The sequence below is a fragment of the Argiope bruennichi genome, chromosome 9 (genome assembly GCF_947563725.1).
Source record: "Argiope bruennichi chromosome 9, qqArgBrue1.1, whole genome shotgun sequence".
Lineage (NCBI taxonomy): Eukaryota > Metazoa > Arthropoda > Arachnida > Araneae > Araneidae > Argiope > Argiope bruennichi.
Genome location: NC_079159.1, coordinates 110959176 through 110976128, shown reverse-complemented (window position 1 = coordinate 110976128; position 16953 = coordinate 110959176). Strand labels below are relative to the sequence as shown.

Here is a 16953-nt window from a genome sequence, read left to right as displayed (position 1 = left end):
ATCAAATTAATAAATTCAATGTTATCTTATTAGATAAAGAGATTTTCTTGAATCTACTGCGTTGCCCACAAATAGTACTTGAACTATATTAACAATGGACATTTTAAGTGGCTAAAACCTAATGGACGTATAAATATGATCTAGATGAAAAATAGGACCTTGACTAATCGCTCCTATGCGAAGCCAAAAACTATTTATTATCTTGTTAAACTATTTATTTATCATACGTTTCAGCATTCATGCTGGTTTGGTGTCAGAACTTGACTTCAGGATAAAAATATGAAGCTCATGACACTCGTATCTCGATTTCGTTAAAGATCATCCACATATGAGAGCTTGGTATACTTTACATCCTTCGGGGTCAAATATCCTATCTTTCGTGTGGTGTGCCAATTTGAAAGAGGAGTTCTTAGAAGAACTTTATTAATTTGATCTTGGTTCTGTCCCGTACTCACCTTAAAGTAGCTTTTAAATGGAACAATAGTATAATCAATCCTTAATTGAAAATCATGCTGCCTTAATTGAAACTGGTGTCCATCGTTTTTCTAGAACAAATCGAGGCTCTCGGCAGCGAGCCCCTCCTGAAGGCCCTCGAGACTCTGGGTGGGTGGCCCGTGGTCGAAGGGGAGAAGTGGGACAAGTCCAAGTTCGACTGGATTGATACCCTCATCCACTTCCGCAAGTTGGGCTACAGCCATGACATCCTCCTCGATCTCTCCGTCACCGCGGACTACAGGAATAACACGGTTCACATCATAGATGTAAGTACTACTTATTTATAATTCACTACTGATTTACCACTCCTAAGTGATTTTCCACTCCCTAATTCTTAACAAAATATATAACAACGAAAGCAAAGTAATCGAATATTTTCAGGTTAGCAGGGAGGGGAGGAGCATCGAGGTGTCTATCAGGAACAGATGAATGAAGATGAATGAAATATTTCATGCCACATTTTACTCCGAATTTTCATATTACTCTCACATTTTTAACGAAATCCATTCCCTGGAAATTCGTGTGTCCTATTGCTAGTGAGCATGATAGCTTCAACGTACAAGGATTTAATATGGTACACAGTCTAAAAGTTGCATCTAAAATGTAAACCTCTATCAAGAAATTGACCGGTTGCTGCTCTGCACATTCACATATATCTAAACGTGATCATTCAAAACGGTAACGATTTACATATATGAAATTTGGTATGCGATTTTGTAATTAAATTAGCAGCTCTATTTCAGATTTTGATTTTAATTGGTCAACAAAACGGCACCCAAATACTTACCTGGTTTTCTTCATTGTACTACGAAACACAGATTCAGGTCTAAAGGAAAGAGGGGGTTGTGCGTGTGTGTAGCTAAATCGTACTCTTGGCCCTAAATGGCGCTACTGAAAAAACAAGAGACTTACCCTTGGCTTAAAATCACTGACTTCTAAAGTCAGTGGGCTTGTCTATGACAAGTGCCATTAAAAAAAAAAAAACAACGAAACACAGAATGCTCGTGTAAAGGACTCTGAAAATAAAAATCCGAGTACTCACAGTAATCATGGCCTTGCTCAAGGCCCACAACTTTAATGCAAGTTTCAGGGAGACCACTTCAGTTAGTTACCTTTTTATGTTTGGAAAAAGAATATGGTGTTAGCGTCAAAAGAATTTGATGTCTTTATGATGAGCAGGGGGTTGTAAGACTGGGAATTAATAATATTTTAATCTTTTCACTAGAATTAGGATGGCACTAAATTCTTCAACGTTCGATTGCAAACATGATAACCCAAAAATGCAACCTTAAAGATATATGGACTTTTATTGTATGACGTTGGGCACAAAATTAAAAATCTGAATTTTTTTGAACCTTGTCAATAAATGAAAACGATTCAAAATTAGAATTTTATTTATTTTCACTTTCTCGAATACGAACTATACTAAAAGTGAGAATTTTTCTAACTCGAGATTTTGACGAATCTTCACGTATCAGACGCCCCTGAGTCCGTAAGTCATTTTTGAAAACATTTTGAACTAGATGGATGAAATTTGGTACGGCTTTACACCAAATTTGTAGTTTTTTTTGTCAGAGTTTGAACGAAATCCATTTTGAGGTTGTCTGAATATAATTTAAGGCGGTAACTACAAATGCAAAAAAACAAAATGAACGAAATTTTGTACATGAATTTGATATTTAAAGTATAAATAAATATCAAATTTATAATTAAATCCGTCAAATCTTTGAACGTCTGTCGGTCTGTACTTTCGCTAGCATGTTAACGCGATAATTCAAGAATGCAATGACTTAAATATATGAAATTTGGTACATAATTTTGTGACTACATTGTGATTCCAATTATTGAGACAAAATGCGTCCAAAATACCTATTCGGTGTTTGGGTAGCTTCATATTAACAACATCCCGGTGACTAATCGCCAAAATGAACTCGCATTCAAATAGGCTTTTTCGTAGTTATTGTTTACCAGTGGCATACTGTTAATAATCACGAGTACGTTCATTAGAGACAAGCATGCTTATTAAATTTATTAGAGTGAAAACTTTTAGGAGTGATCACAACATAATATTCAGTTTCATATCAAAATGTAAGTTCCGACTTAAATTGATATTAACGTGTGAAATTTGAAATTTAGTGCTGCTAAATTCCATCTATATTTATTACTTTTCTAAAGGATCAAGAGAATCGAAGTTCTTTTTTATGATAACGACTCGATATAATTCTACACATAGATATCTGGCTTTAATAAATACTGAAACATGGTCACCAATTACAGAACTGTGCCATAAACTTTTGAATATATTCGACAAAATGAGTGTGCGAATTTGACTCTTAAATAATACTAAGCAAAAAAACTGTTAGAGAAATCAATAATTTCAACAGAATGATTTTTTTAAAATTATATAAAAATCATTCCAATTTGATTACTACGAAAGCATTCGAAATCGATTGATTTTGATTTCGTTAATTTTAAAACTGAAAAGTTAATTATACTACAAAAATAAAACGCATCCTGCGGTATTCAATAAAATGCTTCATTGATGCCTTAAGGGGTTTAAAGCGTATAGAAAAGAATAATATTGTATTTAGTCATTTAGCCACTTGATCTTTTTCTTATTTTTCTCCATATGGATGGGATACAAATGAAGGAAAAAATATAATTTTGAAATAGTTCCCTTCATTATTTCAAGTATATAATATTGCTTCCGTTTCATTTCCTTCCTAGTAATATGTGATGTAACAGTCAACAAACATAACAAGGCTGTCGTAGTCGAAATACGAAACAACTGCCAAACGATAAGATATGAAGGGAGGGGGACTAAATCCTGTATTTGAAACCTCTCATTAAAAAAAAAAAATGCATTTCTGATTGCAAAAATGATATCATGAAACACTAAAAATTTTATTAAAAACTGTATTCAAAATTATTTTTTAATTACTGAAGTGAATAAAAGTTTTGACAATTATTTGTTCTAGATATTGGATTGTTCTTAAACTAATAATATCTATTTACCTAAATGAGAAATTTGTTGAAATTGCAAAAATATTGAATTTCTAAGCGATTTCACTTTCAGTATTTCATAAATTAGTGAAGATGCACCGATTAAAAGACATAATAAAAATGAAATGGTAAAGTGTAAAAAGGAGCTAACTGCTACAAAAAATTGTTAATCTTTCAAAAACAGACATCATCCTGGAACTGTAGCAGGTGTTCTGTTCGAGAAACTTAGACTTCTCCCATGCTATTGAATGTTGTCTTTTTCCCCCTTCCTTATCTTTTTTAATCGTTTAGCCGGGAAATCGTTTGCTTATAAGAATGAATGTCAAAGTGCAAGAACTGAGAATACATACTGGCTATGTTAGGGCAGAACATATCTTCTCACTAGATTTGAGATATTTAAAATGTGATTACGTTGCTTTTTCATATACGAGCAATTTTTAAAAAAAGTATTGTATTACTTTTTTAATTTTAATTTTTACTTTTATTTTTTTTATTACTGTATTATTGTATTTTTTTTCTATATTAACGATTTTGTTGAATGTACACACTTATTGGATTATTTAAATCTTAAAAACAATCCTTTCTTTTTAGAATTTATCTGTATTTGAGCCTGATAATTTATAACAGAAACTTAATTGAAATGATATGCGGTACCTTATACCAAATTTTTTTTTATCTGAAACAAAATTTGAACTAAATATGCCTAGAAATTTCTGACATTGAAATATTAAATAGTTATTTTTCCCACTTTTGAATTTTTTTTTCAATAAATGGTTTCAATTTTGCTAAATTGTTACATTTGACCCTATTCCAAAAAACAAAAACAAAAAAGTTTTGAAGCTAAAAACGTTTTGAAATACGATTTAAAATACTTTTTTTATACAATGATGCAAAATGGTGCATTCAAGTTTATTATATAATTATTCCACGATTACCAAAGTTTAAAAATTCAAAAAATGCGGAAATTAAACAAAATCCTATAAAAAAATCTTTTTTTTTTAAAAAGAATTTGAAGCATTGACTGAAAGTCAAATGAACTTAATATTTTTCTTTAGTTTAAATTTTTACTAAAACTGTCAGTATTAGTTCGACTTCTTGAATGTTTGTCGAAAAAAATCCGTTAACTCAACGCTCTCATGAAGCTGGGCAATGAAGCGACTCGACTAAAACCATCGGGTTTAGTCTGCGATTACAACGTTAGTTTCTGAAGTTACATTCAAATTATCTTCAAAAGATGAGGCACTTCTCGTGTGCCTAAGGTATTTCATGGTTTATTAGTTTCATTTATGTGAACTTCTATGGGCAACAAATTCCGTTTTTGATATTCAAGAACAGTTCGTATTGAATGTAAACTTGAAAAAGCAAAGAGGATTCTTGTTCGAATATTTTTGTCATTTTTTTTTTTCGAGGAGGCATCTTCTGTCAATTGAGTAGGAAATTATTCGCAACTATTTATTGCCTGTCACGTAGGAAAGAAATTCGCTTGAATTTTAAATGAGCTCAAAACCACACAGCTTGCTGTCTCGCCCGGAATGTAAAACAGCGGGATTTCTTGCAAGGTATCCCCTTTTTTTATATTTTATTTTGTCAAAATCTTGAGAAGGATGATGTCATGGATAATCTGCCCTGTTACCACAAAGTGCCCAATAACATAATATCCCCAAGGTATTGTATGGCATTCAAGATATTGAACACTTTCGTAGATGTATCTCAAAATACCTTGTGCTAGTAGGGATTCTTTTATATCACTTTCGGAATGGAACAAATTCACTAAAAACGTTTTTATTAGTATACTAAAAACATTTTTTTATATTTAATTTAATTATTCCCTTCTTTTGTTTTTAATATGTCATTTATCATTATAAATATTATGGTATCTTTATAAATTTCATATGCTTTCTAACAGATGGCACCACCAGAATAGGATCAAAATTAAAATAGTCAATTGGTTGACAATTTAAATTCTGAAAATAAAAAAAAAGTAACAATTTATTCTCATTCAAAATACACAAGTGTTCAAAGTTTTAGAGCTTTAGCACATAAGACAGCGAATGAAAAACCATTCACTCAATTCAAAGCATAAATTGAACCACGCTAAATCAAAAACTGCAAATAAAAAAGTCTATTACAGTTTTTTTGAAAGTTAGGGAAGTGCAAGTTTATAATAACATTTCCAAATAAATGAAGATACTATGATGATAATACACTGATAAATGATAAATGAGATTTTTTCTGAAACAATGCAGACATAAATTCGCATAACCTATATTGCTTCTTTGAATAAATGAAATCATTTTGGTATGTATTCAAACGGTACATTTAATTGGCTTATAAATGTTCTGCAATTTCCAAAGGAAATCGAACCGAGGAATTCTTTTAGCAATAGTCAACTGATGGCGGTCATAAGCTAAATATAAACTGGCATGTCATTTAGCACGTGGCTGTGCATTGTTGTGTGATGTGTAGTAGTGGCACATCCTTTTTTGTTCTCTAAGATACCTTGTGGATTCCAAAATTAAAATCATGCAATTTATTTGATGTGCATAACGTAATTATGAATTGATTCCACTAGAAAATCATAATTCAGATAGACTGTTGGGGGGGGGGGGTTCGAAATGAGACTTTAAATATAATTTATAATTCGAACAATCGATTGAAGTCTTCATAGTATTATATCATGCATAATTTAAGGTGCAGCGAAATCTTTCTTATCCGACACATGTAAAATCTCACCATTTCAGAAAGAGATTTTTTCGGATAATTGAATATAAGTTTCTGAAAATAGATATTTCAGTTTGAAAAGTCCATTGTTACTCTTTCACAATCTATTGGCCAGAATAAAATAAACAATTTCGAAAATCGCATATACTATTTAAATTTAAAACACATAGACGTTATTTTATATTTCAGAAAAATAAAAAATTACAGGGTTACATTTCATACGAAAGTTCTGTATTTCTTTGTGTGGCGACACAGAATTTTGAATGACTACCTGCTTGCAAGATTGCCACTGAAATTTTGAAATATCTCTGTATCTAGTAATGCTTCTTAATAAAAATCATATGCTTACAGAAATAAATATTGCTTAGAAAGTTTAACGGAAATCCGAAATTTTTCGTTTGTTTTCTTCCCTTGGTTTTTCTTTTCTGTATATCCTTACACGAAACTTTTTAACACATTTTTCACCCTTAGGATTTTATACAAATTGTTTGAAAAATACTATTGGTTTTCAGGCTTATTTCTGTGCGGATATACAGGCAAAATTAATATTTTATTATTTGGTGTATTTTTTAAACAAAATTTAACATTATTTTTATATGCAATCACCAGTACCCATCATGTCACTAATAGAATACTACAAATGAGGTTGTATTATATTTCTTTCAAATAATATTCGCAGTAACATGCAGAAAAGCCACATCGGTCACTTCATACAGTGAAATAATATATTGAATGAAGTGACCGGTAACGTTAAACAATAGCTCAATCCATTTGCCGGTCACTTAGGACCACCTCCACAGCGGATTACAACTAATGAAATGTCGATCACAGGTGACCTCCGTGCCGATCAATACGTTACAATCGAGCGTTCATTCATTTGCGGAAAAACAGTCAATCTAAAATATTAAGATTGAAATCATTTTCGAAATGTCTTCTTAGAGAATAACTATTGAATTTCTGAATATGATTTTTTTTTTTCCTATGAAAGATTCATATTTGTTGCATGTGATATCCTTTAAGCGCACATTAAATTGGAATGATTTATTTCTGTTTCAGTTGGATCAGACATCTCTCGGGATGCCCGACCGGACCTACCTGGTGAGGGGCCTGAACGATTCTTCGACGGCAGCTTACTTCAATCTGATGGTCAAGGCCGCCAAGAAGCTCGGTGCCAACGAAGAGACAGCGGAGGAAGAACTGATGCGAGCCCTCAACTTCGAGATAACTCTCGCCAACGTGAGTAGAGACAAATGACAAGATACTGTTCCTCTCCAAGATACTGTTTTAGATTAGTTGTTTTTCCAAAGCATTTCTTAAAAATAAGGATTTTACGTAAATTCGAACTTTCAGTTAAAAATCCCGTAGCATGTTAATGTTTGATAGAAAACAAAAGGATAAGACACAATCTGAGCTCCGAAGATGTGACTATCTCCAGTTAGGAAAAAATCCTAACGCTGATGATGTCAAGTTGTACAGAATTAAATTGGAAGTCTCTAATTCATGACTTTTTGATATTAATTCATGACTAGCGTTCTTCTAGTCATAAATGTTTTATAGGATTTATTCATCTATCTTTATATTACTTTTCAAAGAGTTTATTCTTAATCATGTGACAAAAATTAAGTGCTTAAAATCGCTGAAACGCATGTGTTTAAGAACTAATGACTAAACCAATGAAAAGTATTGTTGTAAGTTATTCGTTAAAATATACAGAAAAAATGAATATGGAAATAAAATGGATATCATGATAATCGTATTAATTTTTTTAAACATTTTTTACTTTATTTATTCGAGATTTTTCTGTGAAAATAAATTTCAAGATGAGTTTTAAGATTAATGACTTAAAATATTAAAATTTCGATTAATTTTTAATTATTTAAAATGCAACTAAAATTTGGAAATATCTTTTCTTCGAAATTGCGTCATATCCCAAAAAATAATTAGAGCTCAGTGTTCAGAAATTTGCTATACAGAGCCTTTTTGAACGATTTCGGATTGTGCATTCGCATCTCGCAGTTTCCAAGTAATATGTCATCTTAAAAACATCACCATTAAAAGTATAAAGCTGCATATTTTTTTCCCAAAATTGAGAAATACGTTTCAAGTTGTTTGCTCTATAATCGGGAGTATTTTTTCAGTATAAACTCGATTAAAATCTGAGTGATTTATGATTGCTTAATTACGCCCATTTGGCATATTCCCAGAAAGAACTCTTATACACATCTTTTCAACCCCTAAAAAAAGTCAATAACGCTTAATATGAATACATATTAGAAGGTATTAAAGGATTGATCAGTTTTTTTTAAATCTAATACAAATAAGCTAATGAATACATTTGATTAGTTTTATTCCCATATTTTATTGAAATTTGTATGTTTAAAATAATTACGTTTTATTCTTGTTGGTAATTTTTCTACTGACTTTGTAAGTAGAATAATACAGAATATAAAAAAATGTAATGAAAATTTTTTTAAGAGTACAGTGATATGATTTTTTATTTACAAAATTGACCTATTTTTTTCTAAAGTCATAAAACTTGACACCCGTCGGTGCGAAAAAATTAAAAAAAAATATTGCACATATTTTGAAAGTAAACATAAATGAAATCATAAGAATAAACATAAATTGCATAAATATAATAACATATATATAAATGCACTACCATATTACCGAAGTATACACACAAAAGCATCCACTCGCAAAAAAGCTAACTAGTATATAAGTTAGAAAAAATTAAAGTGTCAACCCTGGGGTAGTTTGCTATAAATCCCTCATTTTTTTTTAATTTTCCAGAATTTTAAAATTGCATTTTTGTTAAAGAGGCAATTTTTGAATTCTCCTCTTTTAAAATTATCTACGATGAAAATTTGTAGTAAAAGTCATTGTCAAAAGCTTAATTATCTGTATCTATTATTTTTTTATAGATAAATCGGTGTATTTTATAGATGCTGACACTGAGGGTGAAGGAATAAGCAGGCAGTTTCTTTGAAAAAAAAATTTTGTTAGTTGTCACATATATAAATTTGTGGAAAGATACAAATTCTGGGAATAAAAAAAATTAGGATATTAAGATCTTGTTAAGCATAATTGGCTAAGTTTCAATATGATTCATTATGTTACAATATTTATAAAAACTGGTATCTGTTTAAAAATAATTTCGTACAAACATGGTTGACTCACAGACTTCATTCATAATGCATAAAAACATACAGATTTTTATAAAGTTGCTAAATACAAAATTAGACTAAAATAGTTGATTAAATAAAAATCTATTGAAATGTGAACTTTTTATCAACTACTTTATTGAAAGAGAGGCCTCTTAATGTGCTCTTTTCGATTTCTTGTTGCAGTTTTCTTTGCCACGAGAAGAGCGTCGAAACATCAGCAAGTTGTACAACAAGTACACGGTCCAGAAACTGCAAGAATTGGTTCCCCAAGTAAGTACAGAACGAATAACAAGATTTATACTTCCGGAAACTCATATCTCAATGAAAAAATTACCATTTCCTTTTAGAGATGAGATATTTTTCACGAATGAAGTAGGCACTCAAACATTACGTCTTTAAGTGCGTATGAAATCTTCTGCACAAGTTTAAACAATAACTGATTTTTCACAAATGCAAATTTATTCCTTTCTACTTTATCACAAGACCTTGAAGTAAGGCCTTAATTTAAGGACTGGAGATTTCTATATTTGAAAACCTATTTTTACTGAAGATGGTTCGATCTTCAATCAAGTTTAATCTGACGATGATTCTAACATCCTCCCGCTAATGACATAGACGTTTGAATAAGAAGTGTCGACTTAGATGCCTTCTCGTCCTCTGACTAAGATTCAAAAATACAAATCCTCAGTCAAAATAGTTCTTAGATTGCTTTAAAATAGGCATTATTATTGAAAGACTAAATTACACTATTTATACTGAAGTAAATTAAGAATAAGGAAGAAGCTAAATTATTAACACAGAAGCACAGGCACAAATTGTTGCTCAGGTCGTGATATTTTTTATGAATGAATCTTTTCAACAAAAGTGAACAAATTATAAAATATTTTTGGAGTCTCTTATTTTAAAGTTTATTTATAAGTATTTTGTTACTAAGTAATTTAAAAAGATTCTTTCGTGTGAAAATTCTCGAATTTCCTTCTTCAGAATCTCTTGAATACACGAAATAAAGACATAAGAGTCCAGAATTAAGCAGGAATGCAAGGTCATTTCATACTCGATTCTTTCGTGTTCCAATGCCACTCTGCTTGCTATTCTTCGAGCAATAAGGAAAATATATGCAAAAGGAATTAACAACAATATAAAAAATCCATTCCCTGGCAATATAAAAAAAGAACAGGATAAGTTATTCATATTTTGTGATTTCTAATCAAATCTTTAAGTTTCTCATCAAATTTCCAATTTTGTCATCAGTTATAATGATTCATTTGGGATCATTTAAAAAAACATGAATTTGTTGGAAAAAAAATATTTTTTGTCAATCATTTTTGTGGATGAAATTTGTGATATTGATTAAATAAACCATGTTTCTAATTCGCAGATTAATTGGCTGAAATATTTCAACGGTCTGCTAAATGATCCAATCTATCATAACGAGTCTTTAATCATAGCCGTCCCCGATTTCATTATTCGCTTCGCAGATTTGATGATGAACACCGATAAAAGGTAAGAACTGCTTAAAATATATTATTGAACAGTGCATGAACTTACTCTCGAAACCGAGTATTAATAATGGCCATCATTAAATAATACCTAATAACAATTAATAATACCTAAATGGCCAACATTTCGCTTCTATTAATCTAACAAATCAGTCTTTAAATCCTTTTTAATGGTGAGGGAGAGATTGCATTAAATACTAGAAATTTCTAAATTAAAATTTACTATTACGTAAATTATTTTTTGAACTCCTTTTTATATTTGTTTGGTAATCTCAAAACTAAACAAAAAGTCCATATAGACTTATGTATAGGTATATTTTTTTGGAAATATAGTTTCATCGAAATCGATAAGTTGTTCGAACAAATTTTATAGCGATAGGCAGTTTCCAGTGATGTATTGAATTTTGTCTAAAAAGACACAGTTATTCAGCTAATTTTTATTTATCTTGCTTCTGTAAACTCCCGGGGGGGACACCTCGAAATGGGGATGAGATGCTTCCGGCATTTTGGTTGGATCTCGTCACCCTGGAGGGTACACAAATAGGTGGGGGATCTGACTCCTCTCATCGATGATACTTCCTTCGGGGAGGGTTGTACCTTGACCGGTGATGGCCCTTAGGACTCAACCACCATTCCCACCAGTGTTGCTGTTTTGGCGGTCCGGTCATTCAGTTTTATGGTTTAAACCCGTGTGCCTTCATGGCGGGTCGGAGAGTCAGATGGTTGACTTATCTTGCTTCTGTTGCAAACACTTTTTTGATCTTCGATGTTCATGTGGCAGAATATCTCTTAAACGAAAATTTTCGTGCTACCGAATATCTTGCCTTATATCTGCCTTCTTGCACGATAACTATGTTCGAGCAGATAATGTTTTCAAATTGATAACCCGATGCAAAATCTTATGTAAAATATTGTTTCTAGTTTCCTCTTTGTCATTTAAGATTCAAAATTTCTCGTGTTTTATTTAGACTTCACATAATTTCAAAACGGAGCATCAGTTAAACGAATCTTGTCACTTTAATCAAGGATTAGCCGATGAAGTATGAGTATGCCATTTTATTTCTCGTCATTCTGATCGTCGGATTACCAATTTAAAAAATAAATCCTTACTCTCAGAAGCTTGTAGAATATTCTCACATAATTAACTTAAAAATATAACTGGTGAAACCTGTATTGACAGGAGTTCTGGAGAAATTCATAATTTTTTCCATTGAAGGAATTATATTTCTTTTATATTTATTAGATAATTCTATTAGAGAAAAAGAGACAGCAATAATTGAAAGCAATAGAAAGAGAGTAGCTAATGTGATTAATTGTTTGACCAATGTAATTAAATTCTTGTATTTTATTATTTCTACGAGTTTTGTGTGAATAGATCGTTCATATTTTATCACTCTTCTCTCGTTCTTTTTGAAACTTCAAAATGGGACTGCGGTGGCCTGGTGGTAAGATCACGGCTTCGGAATTGGAGGGTTTCAAGTTCGAGACTCAATTCCTCCGAAGAGCCGTTGTGTAAGAGGGTCTGGTGCACATTAAATCCGTCGGGATCTAAAACGTCCTCCCGCTGGTGTGGAAGCTTGGAGAGGGTGCCAGCTCAGGTGTCATTCGCGTCATCTGGCAATAGTTCAAAATTACAAGGTCCGTCCTAAAATAACCTTTGTGTTGTCTTAAAAAAGGGACGTTAATATAAATAAACTGAAATTTCAAGATACTTCATTGGAGGAAATGCAAGTGGAAATTTTTATTGAAAAAAAATCAATGAAGATGAAAATCTTTATCCTCTCGTATTGATTTATATGATCGACCACATTTGCTGCATCTCTTTTCAAGTTGATCCTTCCTTCTTTACAGAGTGATTGCCAATTACATGATGTGGCGTGCTGCCGGACAAACTTTGTCTCTGCTGTCGAAGGACTGGCGTGCCCTAGCCCAAGAGTACAGCACGGTGATCACGGGAAAGAGCCAGGAGGAACCGAGATGGGAACAGTGTCTCTCCTCCCTATCCGGCAGCCTGGGTATCGCGCTCAGTTCTTATTACGTGCGAAATTACTTCAAGGACGGCAGCAAGGATTCGGTGAGTTGAATACCTCCTTCTAAGAGTCACGAAATGAAAGTTAAGAACAATCTTTATAACGCATGAGAATTCAAAAAATGTATTCACTGTCCATCGATCGGTTCGAGTTTCTATGATGTTGCATTACTTAATTTCAAATTTAATAGATGAAAGCATTCAAAATGAACATTTCGCAGCAAGGATGATAAAGCGTGGAATTTCATTAAATATTATAAAATCTCATGATTTCTTCTAAACGTTTATGCGTAGGATTGCGCGAAATGTGAGATTTCAAATGCATATTTGCGGAAATTAGTACGTAATTTATTCTAATAGTCTAGAAACATCATTATCAAAATTTTGCGAAAGAAAAAAAAGATAGCGAATCCTTTTTTTTTTCAGCTAAGATAATGAAGAACAGAGTTTGTATATAGTACTTTTTGCATACAGATTTTGTATACAGAACAATACTTTTTGGTCGCATTTATAAAACAAATTGCAAAATTTTTCAAAGAAATTAGGGTAATTTTTTTTTTTTTAGATTCAAGAATAATTCGTACTACTATTCTGACACCTGATTTGATTTTTCATGAAATAACGATGGCATTTTAGTTTTATGTGGTGATGTTCTTTTCAGAATAATCTTATCTGTTAAATTTCCGACATCATTTTAGCAATTAACATTTTTTAAACTTGAACATTCAAGATGAAAAAGACGTCTTTTACCAGAGGGTTACTCATTCTGAACACTTACATTAAGAAAAAACAAGCTTTTCTACTTTAATACATTTAAACATATTATTAAAGTATAAAATATTTTGATTAGATGAGTTTAAAAAGTTAGCGAATAAAGAATTAGAAAATAGATGTTCTGTCAAATTTTTATCTTAGCACTATTTAGTTCTTTTAAAATAACCCAGACTTCAATGATATGTCTATTATCTAGTTTCATAGCTGATACATGGATAAGTGATATTAAAGTACAAAAGACATATTAAAAGCACATATAAGCAACAAGACATAAGATTCATATATGAAAATCAGCAGGGTAGGTGTTAAAATGTCCCCAATAATGATGACAAAAACTTGTGAAATTTTGTATACATATTTCACAAGTTTTTTTAACATCAACTTTGAGCATCTTTATTTCTACAAATAGATTAAAATATTAGAGACTTTCGATTCTAACTAATTCGAAGATTGTTACTGTGGTATTTGTAACAGCTTTTTCGAAAGATGATTTTAAAATAAAAATGCTCCAAAATAACTTTTTATCATAAATTTTATATCATTACAAATGGAATTTTCTTCCAAGCTTGTTTTTATGAAATATCGAAACTTCAGTAAAACTTCAAGTATTAATAAGTGAACTCAGATAATTGTATAATTAAAAAACGTTATTTGCTTATAACGTATTAATGTAATTACTAAAATAAAACACTGTTCAGATTTTGAGTATTTACATATTATACTAAAATATCGCCGTTTGAATATATTGGTCAAAGTCGATTGTTTGGCTGATTTCTTTCACCCTTTTCCACACAAAACGATTCGTATATCTGGAATTAGGATAATTAGAAATCTATTGTCTCTAATTATCCTAATTCCAGACAACATTTAATCATCTAATAATATCTAATCTGAGGATTTTTTTATTATTTCTCTAGTATAGAAAAATTCCAAGTCTTGTTATTTAATTGGACGTATTATCAGAACTTTTTGGTTTAGATATTTATTTGAAAACCAGTATCAATTTACTTTTCTTCATCTTAAAAATTTTTTTTCCAGAAAAGTTCTGAAAAAGATACTGTCACTGAGATTCAGTAATAAGATTTAAAGAGAGTTTATGATTAAATTACAGCGTAAGGGGAGAGATTTTTGAAATTTACAATAGAAATTTTTTTTTTAATTTAAAGTTTATGTAAACAGCGATTTGATGATAAAAATTTTTTGAACATAAGTAATTAGAATATTGCATGTATGCATGGATTCCTTTGATATTTTTCGCATTATTATAGGCAATAACAAGTAGAAAGGAACTTATATAAAAATTAAAACAAAGATTTAAAAAAAATTGAAACTATTTAACCGTATATCATTTACCTATTAAATATAAAGTACAACTTTTCGAATTTCAATGAAGAATCCATTAGGATCCCTGAGTCTTATTTCTTTTTCCTTCAACTCTAAAAGTTTTTTTAAAACTACTAATTTTTGTACTAATAAAATGAAGGATTCAGAATTGTATTTTGTACAAATTTCAGGCTCTTGAATTGGTGAAATACATCCACAAAGAGTTTCACACCATTTTGGACAACATCGACTGGATGGATGAAGGAACAAAAAAGCAAGCCAAAGAGAAGGTTTGTTCACATTTTATTTTTAGACGTCATTTCATTGTATTCAGATTTTGTGCTCCTCAATTACCTGATCCTGGGAAAAAAGTAAAATATTTCGTTTTCCCACATTACATACGTGTACAGAAACGATATTTCCGTGTAAAAAAAATGGATCTAATTTTTTTTCGGAAAAAAACAAAGAATTTTTATGCAAAAATTCTCTTTGACCTTTAGTGTTGCTGTCTCGTGTGGAGGAAGTTTGAATCAGATCGGTATTATTTTATCTGCCGAAAGACATTATGATGTTGACAGCAGGGTCACGCAGTTACAGATACGATTAGCATATATATGGTATCAACACCTCGACATATCCGGTGGCAAATTGCTCCCATAAGTATATAGTGTTGCACATAGAAAAGTGCAAAGGATATTTTAATGAAGGAAAATTAAGGTTGTAAACAATTTTGATAACTCATAAAGTATAATTTAGCTAGAAATAGTAATAAATTTGAATTTAATGCTCTATGAAATCACCACAATTTTTTCCTTAAAAATAAAGAGTTTTCTTGGGGAAATTGAAGATATCAAAGAAATTAAGTAACATGCTTTAAAAATTGGTTATTTATTTGATTACTATTCCACTGTAAGAAAATTTCATTAGCAACTACCATTTAAAGATGTTAAAAACGGTAAAACATACCATTTGGTTTGCCTTTTACTTCATGTAAAATAGAATTTTCGGTTCAGGCGAGGATTATGAACCTGAATGAATTTTAAATTGTTTCTCGATAAACCAAGTCTTCTAATGGTATCAAGAAACGACTGGTAATAAATTGGTTATAATTGCAATTACAATTTAAAGCACTTCTTAAGAAAAATTTTAGGTAATTTAATACTTACTTTACAAGGAAAATAAGTATTGAATTTTAAGTAGACAATAATTAGGTAGAAAATAAATAATTAATAATTAACCCTTTCTAGGGCCGAGGGAAGTATGTTTCCCACCAAATTTATCAATCTTTGTTTGAATTTATGTAGGTTGGCATCAGTTCTGAGAAATTTTTTAGAAAGACAGAAACTTAGAGGCTTCAATTCTTTATCTTACACAAACTGATGTGCCTTGATTTGTTACTTCATTATTAATTAACCTATTTAATTAATTAATCAAATCAAATTAAATTTATCTAATAAGCTAAATGAATCCCTTTTCTTCTAATTTCAAGCCTAAAAATATTTTAACATAATATGACTAGAAAAAAATGGCCCTTTAAAGGGTTGGGTAGAAAATATAGGAACACTTCTGGCATGGATTAGGTATAGATTTCTTTGCGTGATATTTTTTTAAGGGGGAAAAAATGAATGGTTCTGTATTGGATTCCTTTATTAAATAACGAGATATTTAACTAACAAAATTAAAAATATAGGAGATAAATCTATCGACAATTCATTATGGTACCTTCTGACAATTTGTTATTCATTTTCTAAAAGTCAATTATTTTATTAGAAGCCATTTAAGGTAGAATCAATTTACACTAATGTGATGCACGTAAAATAAATAGCGCCATTTTTATTTCAATTCCAATGTGCATCCATCTATGCAAGAAAAGATGAAGCTGAATGTTGAATGATACGTGCAGCTGCGCTTATCAATTTCATTACCCAGGAGAGCAGCTGGT

General features: G+C 30.8%; 1 protein-coding gene across 2 annotated transcripts in view; it reads left to right on the top strand.

The window, feature by feature from the left end:
• Positions 1-16953, top strand: part of LOC129983828 (neprilysin-2-like) — an 85035-nt gene that overhangs the window by 56243 nt on the left and 11839 nt on the right. For both annotated transcript variants that reach the window (XM_056093482.1, XM_056093483.1), the window contains 6 exons: positions 550-761; positions 7276-7455; positions 9570-9656; positions 10765-10889; positions 12737-12959; positions 15203-15301. In XM_056093482.1, the coding sequence (XP_055949457.1) occupies positions 550-761; positions 7276-7455; positions 9570-9656; positions 10765-10889; positions 12737-12959; positions 15203-15301 (926 nt within the window). The remainder of the gene's footprint in view (positions 1-549; positions 762-7275; positions 7456-9569; positions 9657-10764; positions 10890-12736; positions 12960-15202; positions 15302-16953) is intronic.